General features: G+C 38.5%; 2 protein-coding genes across 3 annotated transcripts in view; one reads left to right on the top strand and one right to left on the bottom strand.

Moving 5' to 3' along the window:
- Positions 1-19,744, top strand: part of mcph1 (microcephalin 1) — a 30,403-nt gene extending 10,659 nt beyond the window's left edge. The window contains exons 15-16 of the mRNA XM_023408496.2: positions 18,845-19,082; positions 19,164-19,744. Of these exons, the coding sequence (XP_023264264.1) occupies positions 18,845-19,082; positions 19,164-19,216 (291 nt within the window). The 3' untranslated portion in view covers positions 19,217-19,744. The remainder of the gene's footprint in view (positions 1-18,844; positions 19,083-19,163) is intronic.
- On the bottom strand, positions 1,200-13,249 carry angpt2a (angiopoietin 2a). 2 transcript variants are annotated; one of them, XM_023408497.2, is made up of 9 exons: positions 12,744-13,249; positions 9,446-9,601; positions 8,307-8,428; positions 7,950-8,188; positions 7,119-7,249; positions 6,468-6,569; positions 5,562-5,728; positions 3,972-4,102; positions 1,200-2,458 (listed from the first exon to the last, which is right to left on the bottom strand). In XM_023408497.2, exons 1-9 carry the CDS (start codon positions 13,011-13,013, stop codon positions 2,286-2,288), a joined length of 1,491 nt encoding a protein of 496 aa, XP_023264265.1. In that variant the 5' UTR covers positions 13,014-13,249; the 3' UTR covers positions 1,200-2,285. The 2 variants fall into 2 exon arrangements, with proteins under 2 accessions (XP_023264265.1, XP_023264266.1); XM_023408498.2 differs by having other exon boundaries at positions 7,119-7,246.
- Positions 19,745-20,390: the final 646 nt, after the last annotated feature.

The raw sequence follows: 20,390 nt of genomic DNA, 5'->3' as shown, positions 1-20,390 counted from the left end.
ATGATGTGATTTTTGTAAGGTGTTGTACCAAACAAACATGTTTACATGTTATGGTACGTCATGAAATTATGATTTGTAGGGAGGGGCGTCTCTGTAGCACCATAACACTTGTGGTGCTAACAATGCACAACAATGTGGTGACACATTTTACCCTTAATCAAATAAGATTCAGCTCCTGTGATTCTTTTTACAGCTCCTGCAATTTGGATATTGCACTTGACCATATTGCGATTTCGGTTATATTGCGATTAGTTGTGCAGCCCTAGTGTAAACCATTCATTCATGGTTTAAATTTCTTCAGTTTTACATTAATAATTTTTTCTGTATGTAAATAATATCATCCATATAAATCATCCTATTTCTCACTCAAAACTAATAAATGATCGTAAAACCAAAGCTGAGGAAGTCAGACGGAAACCTGCTATTTTTTATTGCCAGTCATCCATTTTCAGTGTTCTTGTTTTTCCTGGAACATCCTGTATGAAGTGTGAATGTTGCCTCTTCCTGAACTCGTCATTCATGAATCACTGTCCCCTCCTGCCACTGCGAGGGAAGAAATGGGGTCTCGATGCCGACAGATGTCAACAGATTTCCTCTTGAAATGATGTGATGGCTTTTGTTGTGACAGACAAAATATTTTTATGTCCCCAAGGCCATTTACCACTACTTTACTCCTATGGATGCATCCAACGATTGGCAAAGCACAAGCTTCTCTCTTTTGTTCATATCATATATCATATCATATGGTCTTGCCTTCGGCTGCTATGGTCTTGCCTTCGGCTGCTATCAGTGTCAGTGGTAGAAGCTGATGTCAGTAGCATTGTTTAAATTGTCACAGTGAATTTTTCATCTCTCACTTATTCACTCACTTTACACTACACAAAAGAATGATGCTTGACCTCAATGAACTGGCAATAAGATTAAAACTGAATCATATATGTCACATGAGGCCAATATTGAAACAGTTTTGTCATTTTTACTTAAACTCAACTCTTTGTGCCCATGAAGGATCTACTGTGAATATCCCTTTAATATTTCTGAATTAGACCTTTATAGGAAATGTTACAAATCATTGATCAGGATTGCTTTATGGCTATATGGGATTGACGGGATGTAATCTGATGTACAAATGGTTATCTTATCCATAAGCAGATTCTCAATTAATTTTCCCCAAAGGAACAACAACAAAAGAAAGTGAATTTTGTAGAATTTTGAAATTTTATTTTGAAGTAGAAATGATAAAACATTACAGAAAAAGTTGTGGTGATCTGGCATTTGTGCATTCACCAGACTGTTCATTGTTATAGTGTAGAACAAGGTCATGTTAAATATTCAACTTCAGGTATATAACAGCTGGTAGAGCATTACACTCAGTCACGCTAACAAAACCTAAAGCCAGTGTTTACTGATGAGAAATCAAGCTTCCTCACTTGGACAACTTGTCATAAATTGTGCTTTTTGTAGTTTCAAAAGAGTCATTACATAAATAAAAAAATACATTCCCAAAAGACTGCAAAGAGATCATCGTCATGTATGAGCATGTAGGAAGGTACTGCAGAATTATATTAAAAGATATCCTCTTAGTTTATGTGCAATGAAATCATTAACTAGCTAGGAACTAGGAGGCACTCAAGATCTCTCTGACAAATCTCTATCCTTAATAATAATGTTAAATATCAGCCTTAAAATCTACATATAAATTAAACAACAAATGTACACACATTCTCTGGAGAAAAACGATCCTAAGAGAAACAATTTCTGTGACATTTTTACATTTGCATTTACATTTTAGGTATTCAACAGAAGATTTTCTTGAACACATAACAATCACTTTGAGCCAGTTGTTTATATGTTGTACCATTGTCTTTTTCCTAAAATGAGCTATTAGCAGCTATTATTCAAAATCTAGTTAAATGGCTGCTTAAACTATATTAAAGAAATTAAGTTAACTAATGTCACATTTTACTCTAGTCTCTCCTGTTTGGTTAGCTAGCTGTCATAACTCAATGTAATTACTATACCCATAGTTACCTATACACACAGACATACGTATTTTCATTTTAGATATTTGTCAGTCCATATTTCACAATTTTTGCAACAACCCATTTCATTAAAATTATTAAACATATAAACATGCACAGAATATGTCTTTTCAAAGGTATGTAACAATGTTTTCATTAAGTGCTTTGGCTTCCTTGAGATTTTTTTTACTTTTGGTTTTGTTGTTTGTTGCCATTTGTCAGGCACAGTTTCCTTCCCACTTTGTTTAATCTGAGAGTGACGGTTCAAAGGGAACCTGTGAAGTCTGCTGGTCTGATCATCATTGTCGTGGACCTCAGTGAATAGCCCGAGCCTTTCCAGTAGTACCATTTGATTCCATTGAAGCGATTCGAGTTTTGGCCTTGTTGGTAATACATCCCATTCAGATTGGAAGGACCGCAGGCATCAAACCACCAACCTAGAGCATCAAAACAAACATTATCAATTTAAATGTAACGTTGTCAAAGAAGATAATGTATACAGCTCATGGACGGTGACTGCTGTTGATCACATGGAAAACTAGAATAAAACGAAATATTACTAAATGTAAAGCCCTTTTAGAGCTAAACCATCTTTATGTTGTTTTGTGGTAACTTGAGTCCATTTATCCATGTATTTTTTTAACTTAGAATTATGAGTTAAACCATTTCTCTTGTTACACCTGAACCTTTGAGGTTAACAAGCTTTACCATCGGCTTCATATCGAATGAATGGAGAAAGTTGAGATTTTAGAGAGGAAATGAGCATTAACGTACATTTTTGAAGTTATAGTAACGGTTATATGGCTTCTATGGAATGAATAGTATTAATACACTTTCAACTATGTTGCACTTGTAGCTATACTTAAATCAATGCCATGTCATGGCATCACATGAGCAGCTAGTCGAACTGTTAGAAAGTTGCAGTACATTCTTCCGTCATGTCATGGTGTCAAGGCAGGCATTTCACATTTGGCAGCGTCAACTCGAATTGGATGTGACAGTGTAATTGCTACTGCTCTTACTGGATTGTCACTTATCCTTGACAAACACTCCTTTTTATTTTAGGTCCCCGTGACACTTCTTTCATCAGTGTCATCAAGTTTTCATCAGTGTGAGCTGGGAAGAGACTGACTCGACTGATAGCTTGGTTGATGAACTTTTAAAGACTCTGGATTGGTGTTTTTATTCAGGAGTAATACCTTTCATATGTAGTCCAAAGAAAACAGCATTCAAGTAAAAACCTGAAAACCTAATCTTTCAGTTTAAAATATGCAATGATTGCAGCCAAGATTATGGTTTTACATACTATAATTACACACAGCTGTCAAATGAGGCTATTACTCGCTCCTGCAACATTGTCAGACTCGCTCAAAATCTGTGCAGCAGAAACACAGATAGCGTTGTATGTAATCATTTTTCTGCTCCCATTTACATACAGGTTGACTACATTCATTCATATTTCTGTTCATTCAAACCAGGCAGTTTCATATTTGTACTCTTTACACTGGGTCAGTGCCAGTCAATTCCATTTGTGCATATTGAGTCCCCTGTGAGAGACACCTCATGGGAAAAAAGGGATAGGGTTAGCTTTTTCATGCTTTCATGCTCACTTGGCAGACCCCAATACAGAGGGAGACAAACTTCTGGCAGTGGAGTCACTTTCAAGGGAACGGAGGAGGACCTTTTAGCTCTGTTCCCAGGCTATTAATGTCAGCCATTGTAGGGACTGAATTCCCCCATGAGTTGATCAGTGATTAACTCTGAGCTAATTGTGCGCTTTGACCTGGCAACAAAAGTACGGGAGCCCTTAAAATGCCCTTGAAGATTTTCGGGGAAAGTGCCAAGATTTAGGTGGTTGAGGTTTTGCTCCACAACAAGTGCCCAGTGCAAATTGATGTGATTTTTCTCTTTTTGTGATGAACAAGTTATTTACAAAAGTGTGTTTCTTACCCCCTGTTGTCAGTTGTGAACATTTGCAAACACATTTGTCATTGTCTGCATCCTTTGTACTGAAATCACTTCCTGGCTGCCCGATGCTGCTTATTTTGCCTGCTGTTCCACTGTAGCCTTTAAGGTGTATCCTGTAGAATGGAAAAGGAAAAATGAAGGAAGAGGAGGAGGAAGTTTGTGACTACTGTTCCTCAAAAGGCAACGTCCAACTCACTCATACAGCTTCACTACAGCTGGATCAAAAAGGGGTTTTGGCATAAGGATTAAGTGTGTGCTCATTAAACTTTTGTTTGATTTTGCTGCTGTTTTTGAATTTAACAAGCAGCTTGATGATTTAATGTTTTGTCATGCAATTCTTGTATTTTTTCTAAAGGATTTGTGCAATGCTATTTGTGTGAGGTGTTTTGTAGGAGACATAAGTTGCTGAGCCAAGTAACTGAAGACCAAATTGGTCATAGTTAAGGGGGCTTAAGATGTGAATAGAACTGTGTTGAATTGGAGCATTTCAAGGTCTGTTTGCCAAATTCAAAAGAAGTATCCATTCCTCTTTGAAATCAGCTTAGGTTCAGTAGAGAAAATACTTCTGAAGGTTGTGTTATTGCCAAGAGTTGCAGATTGAATGTTAGAAATCCAAGACATTTTATGTTCTTCCTATTTTTCAAATTCTAACCAGTTTTATTACATTTTCTTTGGGCTCATGCCAGCACATCAGCATCAGGAAGAAAATGAAATGAAATCAGGACTTTCTATAATGCGTTGTGCAGTAGTAGTAGTAGGTCAGCAATTATGAGCTAGTGTTTACAAAAGTGGCTTTCAGGAGATAAATATGTGCATTATACGATGCAGGGACACTCGCTGTGTCTGTCAGAACAAGTGATAAAAGACTGTAGAATTAATGCTTCTCGCAAATTAGGAATTAACAACCAGAGCAAATTCAGCACAAGAACTCTCAGTGTGTCTGTTAACGTGGTCTCATCTTCACTGTCAATCAACCAATTGTGGAGATTTAGCCTGGGTACCTTATAATGAATTGTTTCACTTCATTATTCACGATATTTGAATTGTTGAAAACGTCAGATGTGGGTGACGAACCAGACGTATACGGGGGGGGGGGTCCAAATGTCTGAGACCACTTTCTCATTCATGTCCAGGTTATTAGAAAATGTATGAGAAAACAGTTGCAGTCAAAGCTCCTATGTTTATACCTTAAAAGATATTACTGTATGAAAAAGATTGCTACTACACTCATAGGGTGGTGCTTCAAAAGACGACTGACTTTTGTCACCAACACAGTTGTTCATTTCGTCATAATAATTGCAAGGCTTTGAGTTTTGAGGCTGCACTTTAGTTACGGCTGAAAACTGGCAAGAGTTTTTGGTATGTGTTTAGCATAGCAGACTTCAAAAGCACGGTTGTAAGACAGAAGCAGTAATATTTGCTGATGGGCTTCTTTGCCCTCAATAACTTACGCAACATGAGCTGTGAAATTTTCAAAGCAAAAATTAAACAAAATATTTAGTAATTGCCATCTTGCATGCAAAACATTAATTACTCAGGGGAAATTTCTTTGATGTTGTCAGTATGACAGACCTGTAATTTTGTGCTTCACTGTCCAGAGAAAATTGATCATATTGTGAAAATCCAGAGTTTCCTTCCCAGTCACTCAGCTGGATCCTTAGTTTGTAGGACTGTTGATTGGTCAGCTTGGAGACAAATTCATTTCCTAACCAGAATTCAGCTGATGGTTCTCCAAACCCCTGAAAAGACAAAAAAAAACAATGTAATTAAACCACGATAAACCCCTGCAGTAGAGCTGTGTAAGATGTATTTTTCCAATAACGAAATGGCAAACAGACAGACAATCATTATGTAATCTTCATTTCTTGGTTATTACATTGAGAACTGTTTTTCCCTGGAACTGAAATATTTCATCAGAATACTCAAAACACGTTCAGCAATTTAACAAATCAATCACAAATAAGAAAGCATGCCAGTTTTAACTGCAAAGGAAATTGCATGAATGCTTTTCTCTGTAATGATTGCTCTGTGGGGACTTGAGATTGGACTTCATTTTGGCATGCTGTTGGACGATTTATCTCCTACTTGGCGTGGGCAATGCTGGTCACTATTTTTAGTAGTAGATTATAAGCATAGTTTCAGATGCACGGACAGCAATATTAAATATGCTGTGATTGAATGTGCTACTTGATGGCAAATGGCAAATAGCTAAAATTATTATGGTTTCAATTTTTAGCTTTAGTTTGATGAATAGCAGATGGTGATCACTTAGGACCTCTACATTAGTGACTGTAGTCTGTCCTTTCTTCTTCGGATTGCATCTAGGAATTCCTTCTGTGCAGAATCACTAGGCCATGAAAAAACGTTCCTTTCGATGGCCAGAACCAAATCTGGGTGCTGGTCTTGTGCATTTGGAATGAAAACCGTAGCCTAGGATATATATTTTTTAAGGGAAGAATTTCTTCTTGATAGTTTTACCTTTTTGTACTCTTGCCACGTACGGTGAAAGTCAACATGGCCGTCAAAGCGTTTTTGTAGGACTGTCCAGCCACCTCCTTCTGTCTCCATGTCACAGAAAGCCTTCAAACAAAAGGAAAAGGGAGTCGCTGTAATTAATAATTCAAAATTAATGCTGGGTGAAGAGTTCATGTTCATTTATAATTTGACAATGCCGTCTTATTGGAGTTACGTTAAAACAACTTTTAAATTGCAGGGAAGGGATACAGAATTGAAGTCCAAGCCTTAATCACTGAAAAGTATCTAAGGAGATCACAGTTTTAGCTCAAGCATGCACATCATTAATGGAAGTCTAAGAACATTTTAATTTAACTACCCCACCCTCACACACAAATACTGTTCACTGAAGTCTTCATTCAGTGGTGTGTGCAGTGTTTAAGTTGCAAGATTGTGTAAGTGCAGATTGGTCAGTGCATGTATATGTGCACAGTCATGGCATTATTTAATCCATGCAAGTGAGTGCTGATTGTTTTTTTATTATCCAGCAAAATAAGTAATCTTCTTCACCACCAGGCAATTGAACTTACTATGGGTTTTTTTTTTTTTTTTTTATTCCAGCTTTAGGTGATCTCAGGTGAAGCCAGTCTGAAACAATTAACAGGTTTACTTTACCTTAACCTCTGTTGTAGTGTTGGGTAATGTGAGCGTGTAGACTCCACTGAGGGTGTCTCCTGACTTGTAGACAGCAGCACAGTCCATGAAAGTGGTAGGATTGTCCTGCATCATGGCAGTTTTGGTCTCTGCTGAGAAAAATGACCCTTGTTAATTTGACAGAACACAGTTGTGCAGCATGTAAGTGTCCTCTTTTTTGAGAAGTTCACACATTCTAATAATAAATAAATATATAATATTCATCTCTTTAGTGTCAGTGTGACTGCTGCAGCAAGGTGGGTCCTTTCTGTTCTCAAGTATGCCAGCACCACTTTATGGCCTTGAAAGCCCTGCATGCAGTGGCCAAACTCTGAAGATCTATATCATTCGATTGTTTACTGGAAAGACTGGAAACAGATAAACAGCTAGCAGCCTGGCTCTGTCCAAAGGTAATCTAATCCACTACCAGCAATGGATTATTTCTTGGCTCTGAGCAGTTGGCAGGCAATCAGCCCGGAGACTCCAGGAAGTTACAGCTCCAAGCCAAAAAATAGTCCATCACATACCATTGGGCGAGCTGGCTGTGTCCGATGCAAAGCTAAGGTAACAAGCGGCTGGATATAGCTTCATATTTAACAGACAAATATAAAATTGGTATCAGTCTTATTATCTAACACTTCACCAGAAAGTGAATAATCATATTTCTAAAAATGTCTAACTATTCCTTTAAGTTGTGCCCACCCCTCAGTGGTTCCTATAGTGGATTAGTGCTACTAATATAACACTAAAAAAGAGATGTGTATTTAGTCTGCCTTTGATTAAGCTACAGATGAAGAGGTTATGATGACTCACTGCGAGCTGAGCCGGCAGAGATGGTGTGAATGAGGCTGTTCACAGTGTCCAGCAGCTGCTGCTGTTGATGCTGTAGGACAGTGTTGTTGGAGGAGACTTTGAGCAGCTCCTGCTCCAGCTCGCCTATGATGGCGGTCTGCCTCAGTATTAGAGTCTGGAGCTGCTCCTTTTCGTCTTGAAGCATCTTCAGCTCCACCTGCCTCTGCTCCTCCATCTCCCCCACCTTTTTCTCCAGGAAGCTGAGGAGAAGCAGACAACAAGTTTAGCAGTGAGTTTGTCTTTGCTTTGCACACGGCTCCAATACTGAACTGTCAGTGACCCTGAAATTTCTTTTGCCTTGTGATTTGACGTCCTCACCTGTTTTTGTCGTTCAACTTGTTGATTTCATTTGTTTGGACGATTAGTTGTTTTTCCAACTTGTTGGTTGACAAGGAATTCTCAAGAAGCTGCCGCTCAAGTCGAGTTGTATGATGAATTACCTACAAATAAAAGAACGCACAGTTCAGCTCTAGCACAGAGATACCTTACCCATTATTGTAGCCGCAGATTTTTACATGCCCACATTATGATGTCAACTCTCAAGTCAAATGTTTAACATTAGCTTCAAGAAGGGCTCAAGGTCTTTCACTAATGCCAGTGTGGTCCCAAGTTTAACTCACATCTGCAAACAGAATGTATTCCAATGAAACACGAGACACTGGATATTTATAAAAAAGAAAGTGAAGAACCATATAAATACACAGGAACATATAGCAAAAGAGCAATAAACATGTGTGTAACAATCCCAATTGACATAACAAACCTAAGATGTTTGCCTGGTCAAAAGGCAATTTGTTGTTTTTTTATTGGATTAGTGGATCAAGCACAACACACGCCCCGTTTGCGCTTCTAGACTGAACAAATAGCCATTTGCAAAATGGAAAAGCATGACAGGAAAGAACAACTAAAGTCCCATAGAGCAGACATACCTGAACAAGGGGAAACTTTCAGAATCCACGTATTTTCACAGACAGATGTATTGAACTAAACTCTGGGGTTGGGGACCTTGCCTCTAATTTCCCATTTTGGAGGAACTGAACTCAGCAAAAAGCAGGTTGTTTACATGGATCCTAGCTATGTGTCTCCAATGGAGCTGTTGATGTCTTTGAACAGACGGATGTCTGATTGTGACAAACTGATAGACCGTTTCTGTGGGAATATGAGTGTGCTAATAACAGGAAATGCTGTACAGTTGGCTCACATAAGGTCATTGACGTGTAGCCACAATAATAAACTGACGCAGTCATGCCTGTTTTTCCCTCTGCTTATTTTTTTCACACTCTGAAACTACATTATTTAATGCAATGTCTGTTAGAGCACGCTGCTGAACAACTGCATTACTTTGTTGAGAAATCTGTTGTGCTTGTATGTAGACAGGTGCAAACTGTGTTTGACAGTTTTGACTTTCTTAGCGTTCTTTTCTGCATGTTAGGAAAAAACTGAAAGCACAGCCCCACCTGTGCCTCCACATTGGTCAGTTTCCTTGTTTGCTCAGCAGTTTGACTCAGCAGGTTTGTTCCAATTTCAATCATCGTAGCTGTGTGGTTGTGTACAGCAGTCTGTTGGATTTGGACCATGTCCTGCTTCATGCTGTCCTGTATGTAGTTCTCTAGCTGCAGAAGAAAGACAACTGGATTTAGACAGTTTTTAACATCTCGTGACCCATGCCATTAACCAGTGGTTACAACTGTGCAGTGCTGCATTACATTCATACGGTAGTTCACAGATTGACACCCAGGTGCTGCTCACTATAATCTGCTACTGTAAAGTTGCACAGAGAGCAGCTCTGTTTCTTTGCTTGAGTTCTTCAGCAACTTCATTCGTAGTTGATGAGAGAGAAATCATCTCTTCTTGTTGGTTCAGCGACTAATATTCATTTTGTGGTCATTGTACATTGAGGTAGGTAGAGGCAAGTAATGCCATTGTCACAGAGAGTCATTGAAGTGTGGACAGTTGCCCACCTTTATAACATACACACTGCATTATTATTGGGTGAGAAGCCATGTGTCTTACAGGAAAACAATGTGTATTTAAGAAATAATAATGTTCACACATTGAAACTCAAAACCTCTCTTGAAAGCTCATAGCTTTCCACAGTTGCAACCACAGTTGTTCAATTATTGAAGGAGAGCCGTGGGCTCTATTGTCCCATGATAGGCATTTAAAATTTTTAAATCATACACTGTTTAATATTTAAAAGCCTCCTTTAGTTGACACAGTAATGTCATTTACATGTGATAAAGGAAAAATGTGTAAATATTTTCCTGGTAAAGTAATGAAATATTAAATGAATAAACCATCTGAAGATGATATAAAACATTTAGAATTCTGAGTTTAACCATCAAATATTAAACCTCTTAATCATAGTAATAATACAATGGCTCAGGAAGGGGGGGGTTGGTGGGTTGGTCAGTGTTTCATCTTTACGAGATTTGTTGTTATCTACCTTACAGTATTGCCAGATTTAGACCGAGACCAGTCATTAAGTTATTTCCTGCATGGTGTTCCTGAGTGGCAATCAGGTCACACGACTCGTAAACAGGATGGAAGTGTTGAGTGAGGAGTTACATCCTTCATGACAGTATGACTTGTGTACAACTGGAAACCAGTGTCATCTACAGTAAGTTTGTTATTTACTCATCATAAAATAATGCAACCCCAAACAGCCAATTTTATCATTATTTTCCATGCGTCAAATACAACTAACAGCAGCAATTAGTGCTGATTTTGTTTGTCTTCCTCTCTTGGTGTCCAGTCTGTTTATGTTATTGAATACGCACAGAAATGTGTGGTAGGTGGAAGGTTTTCATTAGACTTTTTGCCAGGATATCCCATTGACAGTCAATGATCTAATCAGTTGTTTACTCTGTATGCCTCAAAGGCGTCAGTGAGGAATGACTGTGTTCCTCATTCACACGAGAGCATGACAACAATGTGTTTTCCTAAGTCGTCTTCAGCCTGTGCAGTATAAATACCAATTCCAGAAATTAAGTGACTATATTGCGATGGTTTTAAATAAGTAAAACACAACGCTGACAGCATTCTCTACTGTATATTTCTTTTAATAATTAATTAAAACTTTTTTTTTTTTTTTTTTTTTTTTTGCCTAAAGAGAATTGTGGCTTTCTTATTTCATCTGTGATAACAAAGGTTATGGAGCACTTCACTGATTGAATAGTCTTTTTCACACAATTTTTCTGGGTTGCTAAGATATTAATGACCATGGCACACTAGAGACCTTTACAGTGTCTGATGAGTCCCTCTTGGTAATGTGGATCCACAGTAAGGTACAATATTTATCAGAGAGAATCTGTATTATACTTTGGTACTGTTAGACTTCATGAGTATTGTTTGTGTTCTTACAAATCAGTTCTGCTCTTCATGGCAAAATATCAAGTTTATTTTAGGAAGGAACATTTATATTGTGACAGTTAACTTTAACTATCAGTCTTCGCACCTTAGCTGGGAGTTTTTCTCCCAAATGTATCGATTCAAGTGCAAATTAATTTGGTGAAATCAGAAGAAGGTATTGGAGTCGTCCTGGATTTACGCAAAGTGATGTGAAACAGATAAAGCATGCTGATACAAGTTCAGGTAAATCTTGGCGGTGACACATTATTAATCGGCAATGCCTCTTTCTATATAAGAAACATGTAACTTGTCACTATAACAGATGTGCTGTTGGGCTTTGTAAAATGTTCACTTTTGTTGTGGACAGCCTTTGATATGTGACGCAGCCGGTCAGTTTTTGTCTATGTCTATGTGAGCGTAGTTACTGAGTAGCAGCGTCTAGATCATGAAGAACATCAAAGACGAGTGCCCTCTGAGCCTCCTGTGGAACAGATCAGAGCTTGTTTCATGTTACGAGACGGGAATTGTGTGGTCAAGCTGTGAGATGTTCTTGTCTTGTCTGGCTCATCTTGTATAGTACTGATCGTTAATCACACTCTGAAGTGGGTGAAGAGAGGGAGCCAGAAAAGAAGCAGTTCACTTCTTTCTATCGCCCAAGTAAAGGCTCAGCAGGCTGAAAGGAAACCATGCATCCCTCGTGTGGACACCTGTGCTGAGTTTTTGTTCGTCGTCAGAGCCGTTATGTCCTTTTGTACTGAATAAAAGTGCATCACAGATACTCAGCACATTTTCTTGTGTTCGTTTACAGCTTTGTTTACTCAAAACAAGTTCCCACACAATCTGTCTGTCTTTTTTTTTTCTTTTTCAAATACAAACTCAGGACATAGAGTAAATATACATTGGATAAAATTGTTCTTGTTCATATATTTGTTCAGCGGAGCAGTTTTATCACTTTTATTTTGTTGTATTAGCGAAGTGTTATTCATGTCAGCATGACGATTAACAAAGAGCTTGTGGTTTAGTATGAGCCCAAATAATCTGACCATCACATGAATACAGCTGTCCTTGAAATTCAGGATGTTAAAATTTGCCTGTTCCACCTGCAGAAGTCAATTAAATACTTCCACGAGGGGGGAAATCTGGCAAAGCCTACATACAGCCACATGTTTGGTTTTCTTTAAAACTCCTTCGCTCTTTGTCGTAGAGAATATGAGTGGAAGTGCGAATCCTTACTCTGACACCTGTGTGGAGGCTCTCTCGGCTCCTCTGTCACTCACATACTCGAACCGGTTGTTATTCGTTTTTCCTTTAAGACCGTTAGTCTAAAGTCACTGTAATTAAGGCAATCATTGGTCTCAGAGTTTCTCGAATTAATGTGATATCATGAATATGACTTAACTTTACCTTAAGCAGCCACTGTGTGTTGTTCTCCATGATGATCTCCAGTTGTTCCAGCCTTTGAGCCGACTCGTCGTTGTCCATGGGTCCATCCTTTTGAACTGGATAGTTGTAGCTGTCGCTCTGGCTTTGGCAGTTTTCCTGCTCGGGCAGCAGAAAGGTGTAGCTACATGGCCCGTTTTGGATCTGATATTGTTTCTTACCAACAGCACTGTATCCTGTCCCCAGACCAAGGCAGAAACTTAAAACTAACAAGTCCACATTCAGCATCTTCATAACAGAGTTATTTACTTAAAAATAAATTTAGCACAACTTCAGGTTTTCCTTAAACTTCTTTCAATGAATGTGCGTCTTTCCCTAACAGCATCCAAGTGTAAACAATCCTCTTGAGGTTCCTTTTATTACCTCTCAGTGGTAGGAGGAGAAAAAGCCCATCAGGAATTAGAGGTAGTGTTTCTTTCCCGTAGGTTACCGGTGCCAGACTGCATGTGCTCGCTTTTCATCAAGCCCCCAGCCACTTGTTTGAGCTGCCCATGGCCCCTGTGATTAGCTAGTGATTTTTAACCACTCCCCCCTCACTGTGGCCAGTCACTGTGAAAAGCAGTGAAGTGGAGATTCTTTTCACTACACACTCGGTGAACGACACAGAGGAGCAGATGCACAAACTACACACCTTTCACGATATCCTCTACAATACCCACATGTTTTTTTTTCTGCTGTAGTTGAACAGCCACTCAGGATGCAGCTGTCCACCTTCAGGACACTGATAGTAGCCATGTCCATCCCATTCATTGAAGAATGTTTCCCGGCCTACGACAAACACTCTAGCATCTTTGAACAGGAGATTCAAAGGAAGAAGTCTGTGTTTAAATTACATTATTGACTCTTTCCATGTATTTTGCTACTTTGCTCTTTTAAGATGTTAAATCAATATTAAAATGTACTGAAATCTTAAAAACAAAAAAAACAAAGTAGGTTTATTTCACAAGTGTATAATTTTATAAAATGATCCAAAATTCCCAGATCTTCCCTTGGGTCTCAGGGTCCATAAAATTTCATATTAACTGTTACTGGTACAAACTAAACTTGCCACTTGATCTCTGACCACAAAATCGTCATGGCTTTTATTATTTGCTCTGGTTCTGGGCAGATTTAGGCAATTTCAGATTAAGTGTACTTGGCTGATCTCTGAGTCAAAGGTATGTTTGGCGTTAATCTTTCAAACTGGAAAAATTATGTGAATGTTGTTTGTTTCTTTGCTTTTTCTTAAAATTAAAAATTGCAACTATTTTTTGAAACACTGGCTCAAAATAGCAAAAAGTGATCCCAAACAGACAAACATACATTTAACTTACGTGTGCATCTATGCAAATGTAAAAATGATCAATTTATTGAAAGGCAGCAATTTCATTTTTTGGCATGTTCTGATGTTGTTAAAGAGACTGGAGGATTTTCAAGCATCCTCTGTCAACAACTTGCCCGGAAAGCTTCAGTTAATAACTTGCTTTTTTATGGCTTAAAGGAAATTATTTTTCAGTAGAAAATGGTTTTGAAAATGAATCACTCCTGGGTTATAGAAGATTCGGCGGCTGGCTCCCTACAACATGTAATGATATAGCCATAACCAACCTTAAATGCAGCATTATCTCAGCCTGGCAAAGTTTTTGCGGTCAGTTAAGTCTGTGTGGGGGCTCTCATGTCACTGTGGGGAACAGAGTGTAGGTGTGTTATATGCCAGAAGAGCATTGGCATAGGAGGACGTTTTGTCCTATACTGCAGGAATGTGCCTCCATCAGACACTCAGCTGTGGCCTCAGTAGCGTCACTCTTTACTCCTTAAAAACAGTACAATAAACGAATAAATGATTATAGACAGATTGATCTTCATATTTTGTACGGAATAATAACTTTACCGTGGCATAACCACATTTTAGTGTCAACTGCACCATGTTTAATTTTTTGACAGGAAAGCCTTAGATTTGCCCTCTGCAGTGGGATAGAAATACCGAAACAGAATTGTAGGAAGTAGGCTGATGTAATAGTTACTGTATACAGGAAATGCAACATATTTAAGGCACATTACCAAAGAGGAAGGACTTGTCGTCATTCCAAAAACACTGACTTTTTCAGGTGTTCATGCTGAATCACTCAAACAGTAGATTCATCTACACCAGTTCTTGTATTTCAGTTTGTTTCATGGTTATTGAAAGCACAGGGGACTCCCTGGGACCATTCATTCATTTAATTTTGTCACTGAGCCATGTCTTTACTTCATACCAGGCACTAGACATTGAAATTGTTTGCTCATGCTTCGAGCAAACAATTTCACTTAGGCTGAACTGTAGCACACACTCTCTTTCATTATACAAGGCTGTTAGGCTTAATTTTTTCTTGCCTGGTAGTGGTTGTTTTAGAGCTGCACAAGCTTCCTGCCTCTCTGCAGACTTACTGTGCATAACAAGAAAAATGTTCATACACATATATGTCAGTGGCTGCAGAGATGTTGATTAGGTTGTCAGTGTAAGGAGGGGGGATTTCAAATGTGAAGAATAAATCAATTGTTACTGGCACAATAAAATGCAGCTCATCTAAGCTGTAATGATTTCAACAGTGTTTATCAGAGAAAGCTTGTTACAGCTGGGATCTCTAAGACCCGCCCCCCAGAGATTTTAAAAATTCAGTACTCTTGATACCATGAAATGCAACAAACCAGCAGGCTTCAGTTAGACGCTAGGTTACAGATGAATATTTTTAGCGTCACATTTGACAGCAGTGAAGTGTAATTTCATTTATAGTGCCACTTTCATAAGCAGACAGAGATGTGGGTTATGATAAATGTATTTTAAATGCAAGAATGGTAGATATGAAATTAAATTTATGCAAATCCAAACTGCTATTGAAGACACGACAGTTAATATACTCAAAGGGACATTTTGTCCACTGAATGGAGGACCTGTCTCCGTCTCTGAGTGGCCATTTACTCTTAAATTCGAAAATCCTGACACAAATAATTATAGTCACAAATTGATCCAGCTGCTTTTATAGTCTTCACAGTGCTGTTGTTAGAAGCAGTGTGAGTGTGTTTGTGTGATCAATAAACACGTCGAACCAGCCTGACCACACACAAAAGACACAGACAACTTTAATATATTTATTTAACTACTTGAAGCCAAGTTTTCAGGGGCCTAATATTGTATTCTTAGCAGTAAAATACTCATCAATTGCTGTATTTGTACTTTTTGTGTCAGCATTTTCCTTATCTCTCTCTTATTTTGCCCTTTCTTGTGGGACTGTTTTTAAAGTTCCTAGTTTTTAAACCCTCTTTTCTCACATAATAGACCTTCCTTATAGTCTTCAATCATTCCTTTTAAAGTGCACAATGTGGGTTAACACTAAACTGACCCTGTCTCTGAACCCTCTGCCCAATCCCTGATTATTGACGTCAAGTGAAACCTGCATGAACACTGACAAAAGACTAAAAGTTTCCTGGCATTCAACTTAGAATAGGGGGAGATAGGTCCCTTTCAGATTAGCAACTGGCCCCTGCAGGTTACAGAGCAGGCCTGTACTGAGAGCATCACGCACCAAACCCAAAAAGAAACGGAACCTTTACATGAGATTCCCATGCTCAGAGCTGACGATACTCATTTAACAACGTGGGCGTAAGATGGCATAGTAGCTCACCAGGCTACCATAGCATTGTGACTTAACAAAAACAGTGTTGAATAGTTTGTTCATGGTATTCTACTGTAAAACTGCTAATGATGAAAAAAACTGTTTCACTTTCAAAATTTGGTATTTAAATTGAATTTCATGGTACATTTAGTCTTTCAGTAGTGGCACTCCTGTTTTTCATTGCCTCACAGCCAAATTATCTCAGCTCCTGCTGTATCACAAGCAGCCACCCTCAGGCCAGTTTCGGTATTGAATCAAGGTTTCAAATTTGTGGCTGTCTTGACTTACAAATTAGGTTCCTTGGGGTAAAAGCCAGTGGATACTACATTTATTTATGTATATGATGTAAATGTGCCAGAGTTAGGCAAAAGACAATCCTTGGGCGGGTGTTAATGCAAGTTGATAGTGCTAATCCTCATCATGATTGCAAGCATTGTTTACGTGTTTATCAGAGAGGAAAGAAAACCTGTGACTCACATGAGATACATCCATGAAATATGTGTGCCTGCAAGGCAGACACACAATGAATGCTGGGAACTGTGCTAATAACCTCACAATATTTCAGAACAAGGTTAATTTGATGAGTTTAGTGAACAATAAGCAGGACGTTCAGTAAACCACGGACAGTGTTGACAGCTCCCTCTCTCAGCTCTTAGCTTTGTTGCACTGCTGGTGGTGGGATTATTCAGACTGTTATCACAGGCCTTTTTCACAGTTGACATTTTGACATGTCAGAGTAGGAAAAGCATGGGTGTAAAGAATTTAATTAATGATGTCTGACCTCCATTTATGGCTGCTTCAGTTTCAGGGGCCTGTTATTGTGCATGCTGGCTCACTGTCACGGCTCACAGGGACACTGGAGCACAGCAGAGCCATCGTTAATGTTTTTAGTAACAGCTGTGTTTTTCCTAATATCTCAAGTCAAAATGTTTGCTGTGAAAAGTACCCAGCTTCAAGTCTAATTAACTAGAGTAATTAGAAACACCTGTGCGGGTGTACAGTAACATCTGAATGTTGTCACTGGAAATTTTATGTTGGTAATTTATTTATGTTTATGTAACGTATTACACACTCACTATACTCAGTTGATTAAAAAAAATGATTTAACTGAATTGATTATGAAATTTTACAGGGAAATCAACGACCTAGTTATAACTTTCTACCAGTGTGAGTATTTTTGTTAAAGCTAGAAAACAGTTGATGTGGCAGGTTCACTGTCCTTAGTTCACATTAAGATTTAATATAATATTCAAAGTAATAGTTTGACATTTTTGGAAGTATTGGTTGAGAAAATTGATACCACTCTCATGTCTAGGCAAAATACTTCTTGGCAGTGACCACTAACGTCCCAGAGTCTCCTCTGGTGGCCTAACAGATCCCGGCCAAGTAATAGTCTGGCTCCCAACCCCCCCGTAAAACATACTTTTTGTCCTTCACTGGTTTTTGTACAAATTAAACATACAAGATATAATGTGTTAATTAGTAAGCTTTTAAGGTGGTGGTAGGTGGATTTTGTTATCTTTGGACAGAGCCAGGCTAGCTGTTTCCCCCAGTCTCCAGTCTTTGTACTAAGCTAAATTAGCTGGCTGCTGGCGGTAGCTTCGTATTTAGCGTACAGACGTGAGTGGTATCAATCTTCTCATCTAATTCTTAGCAAGAAGGCAAAATGCATATTTTCCAAAATGTCAAACTATTTTTTTTAACACTTCTGGAAAATGGGAATATAAGTTATCATGAGTTTATTTTGGAAAGAAGTTTTTCGGATGATCCTTTAAGAAATCCTTTTGAGCTGCTGGTTGTTCTTCTGGTGTTTTTCTTGAACAGAGAAGCTGAACAGGATCAGCTTCTGCATCCTGATTAAACCTCAATATTTTCAGTTGAATTTATTTATATAGGGTCAAATCATAACATACATTATCTAAAGGCACTTTACAGAGTAAGGCCGAGACCTTACAATATTATAGAGAGAAACCTAATAGTTCTCATGAGCAAGCACTTGGCGACAGCTCAGAGGAAAAACTCCCTTTTAACAGGAAGAAACCGCAGACACAACCGGACTCAGGGTGGGCGGCCGTCTGCCTCAAGCGGTTGGATTGAGAGGAGAGAAAAGGGGGAGAGGGAGGGAGAGGGGGAGAGAGAAGATATAGCAGTAACAGCTGTACATACTATTGTACTTATTTATTTATTTATTTATTTGTTTGATATTATTTGTATTAAAACACTTTCAGACTGGTTGTTATAATGGTAATAATAATAGTGATACTTATGGTTATCATAGTGTTATTAATAATAACAGCAGCGATAGCAATAATGATAATGAGTGTTGAGGAGCAGTGGCAGAGCCGGATCCTGTAGAGCCAAAGAAACCTGCAGAATGACAGAGAGGAAAAATCTCTGGCAACAGTATTTAACTCAGTTACTTTCTCCTCTCAGATCTGTCGTCTCCAGAGGCACCTGTCTGCCGGGGAGCACCAGCAGGACCTGTTCGAGGGCCAGCCAGCCATGTTCGTGTCCCAGCACTCCCAGCCACCCACTCAGAGTCTGGTGGAGCTGATCCAGCTCTGTGGAGGAACAGTCTGCAGCACCGTGCGGCAGGCAGGTATCTGCATAGGAAGGTACAGCGGCAGGAGACCACAGGGAAGCAGGATCCTGTCTGAGCAGTGGGTGCTGGGTAAGATGTTTTCTGATAATCTCTGTTTTAAAATGCTTCTATCGCGTCACCGATAATTGTTTCTCTCATTTTTTATTTCAGATAGTATCACACATCTGAAGCGGCTGTCGTATGATAACTACGATTTGGAGTGAAAGCTGTTGAATTTTTGTTTTGGTTGTGAAGTTTAGTTTTGTAAATTTTATGCTGGACAGTGCCTCGTCTCGCCCCACATACTCTCCCTTTCTGCCTTACAGTTTCCCTCCTTTCCAGATTTATTGTCTTGTTTTGCGAATGTTTTTGAGGCTTTACATAAATCCTCTCAAATATTTTATTTTTGAAGACTTTTAGTCTCTGGTTACCATGGAAACGTGTGACTTAGAAAGGACTTAACCATTCAGCAACAGTCCATGTTACTGTGGAACTACTTGAACATGATGTATGTCAGTCCTTTGTTAATTGCATTTTTTTTTCATGATGTAGCAACCACTACTGTGTACCAGTGTGTTTTCCTCAGCTAGTGACACATGAGATTGAGCCACATTTTTCATTCATAAACATGTGATTTTAAAAATACTTTCTGGGCCAGTGTAATACTCTAATGGATATAGAGATAAAGGATACTCTATCCCTGATAGAAATGTTTTGTGATGTTATTGTTAATAAAACTTTTTAAAATTTTTGATTTTGATCATTGGTTTTCTTATATTCTGTCAAATGAACAGCTGTTTAACTAGTTTTAGTTTACTCATATACACTGATGTTGGTATTTCTTAATTATTTAATTCATCCAAGACGTGATATGATAGATTCATCAAAAGAAATATAATTACGACTATCAAACAGGTTATAACAGAACAATGGTTGCCCATGTAGTGTTACTTTTACTTGTAACATTTACCAGCCACGTTGTCTTTGCACACAACTTTCGGGCCAGTTCATTATGCCCCATAAAATAAATAATTATATCATTATTTTATAACATGACTAATAGCATACTGGGCTACACCCTCTGTTAACTCCCCACCTTCAGTGCAAACATTACTAAACCATATCTAATTGTGTCAGATTGAATGACTTTACACAATTGAATTTATTTATGTGGTGTGACTTATTTGATGCTGTTGTGTTTTAGCATATTTTATGTGAGTCACCGGGCATCGCCTACTGTGGGTACAGGCTATGTCATGTTGAACACCCTCTAAATAGACATTGCATTTTACATAATATTTCCATGTTTGAATATTAAATGTAATGGAGCTCTTAATGAGTTAAAATAATGGAGCTCCAAGAAACCATTGATTGCTTTGAAGGTAGCTAAAAACATTC

The sequence above is a fragment of the Seriola lalandi genome, unplaced genomic scaffold, assembly GCF_002814215.2.
Source record: "Seriola lalandi dorsalis isolate HSWRI2012SDOR001 ecotype SW California unplaced genomic scaffold, Sedor1 jcf7180002054364, whole genome shotgun sequence".
In the NCBI taxonomy this organism is placed as follows: Eukaryota; Metazoa; Chordata; class Actinopteri; order Carangiformes; family Carangidae; genus Seriola; species Seriola lalandi.
Note: the sequence above shows the minus strand (reverse complement) of the source record. Positions and strands in the feature narration are given on the sequence as shown.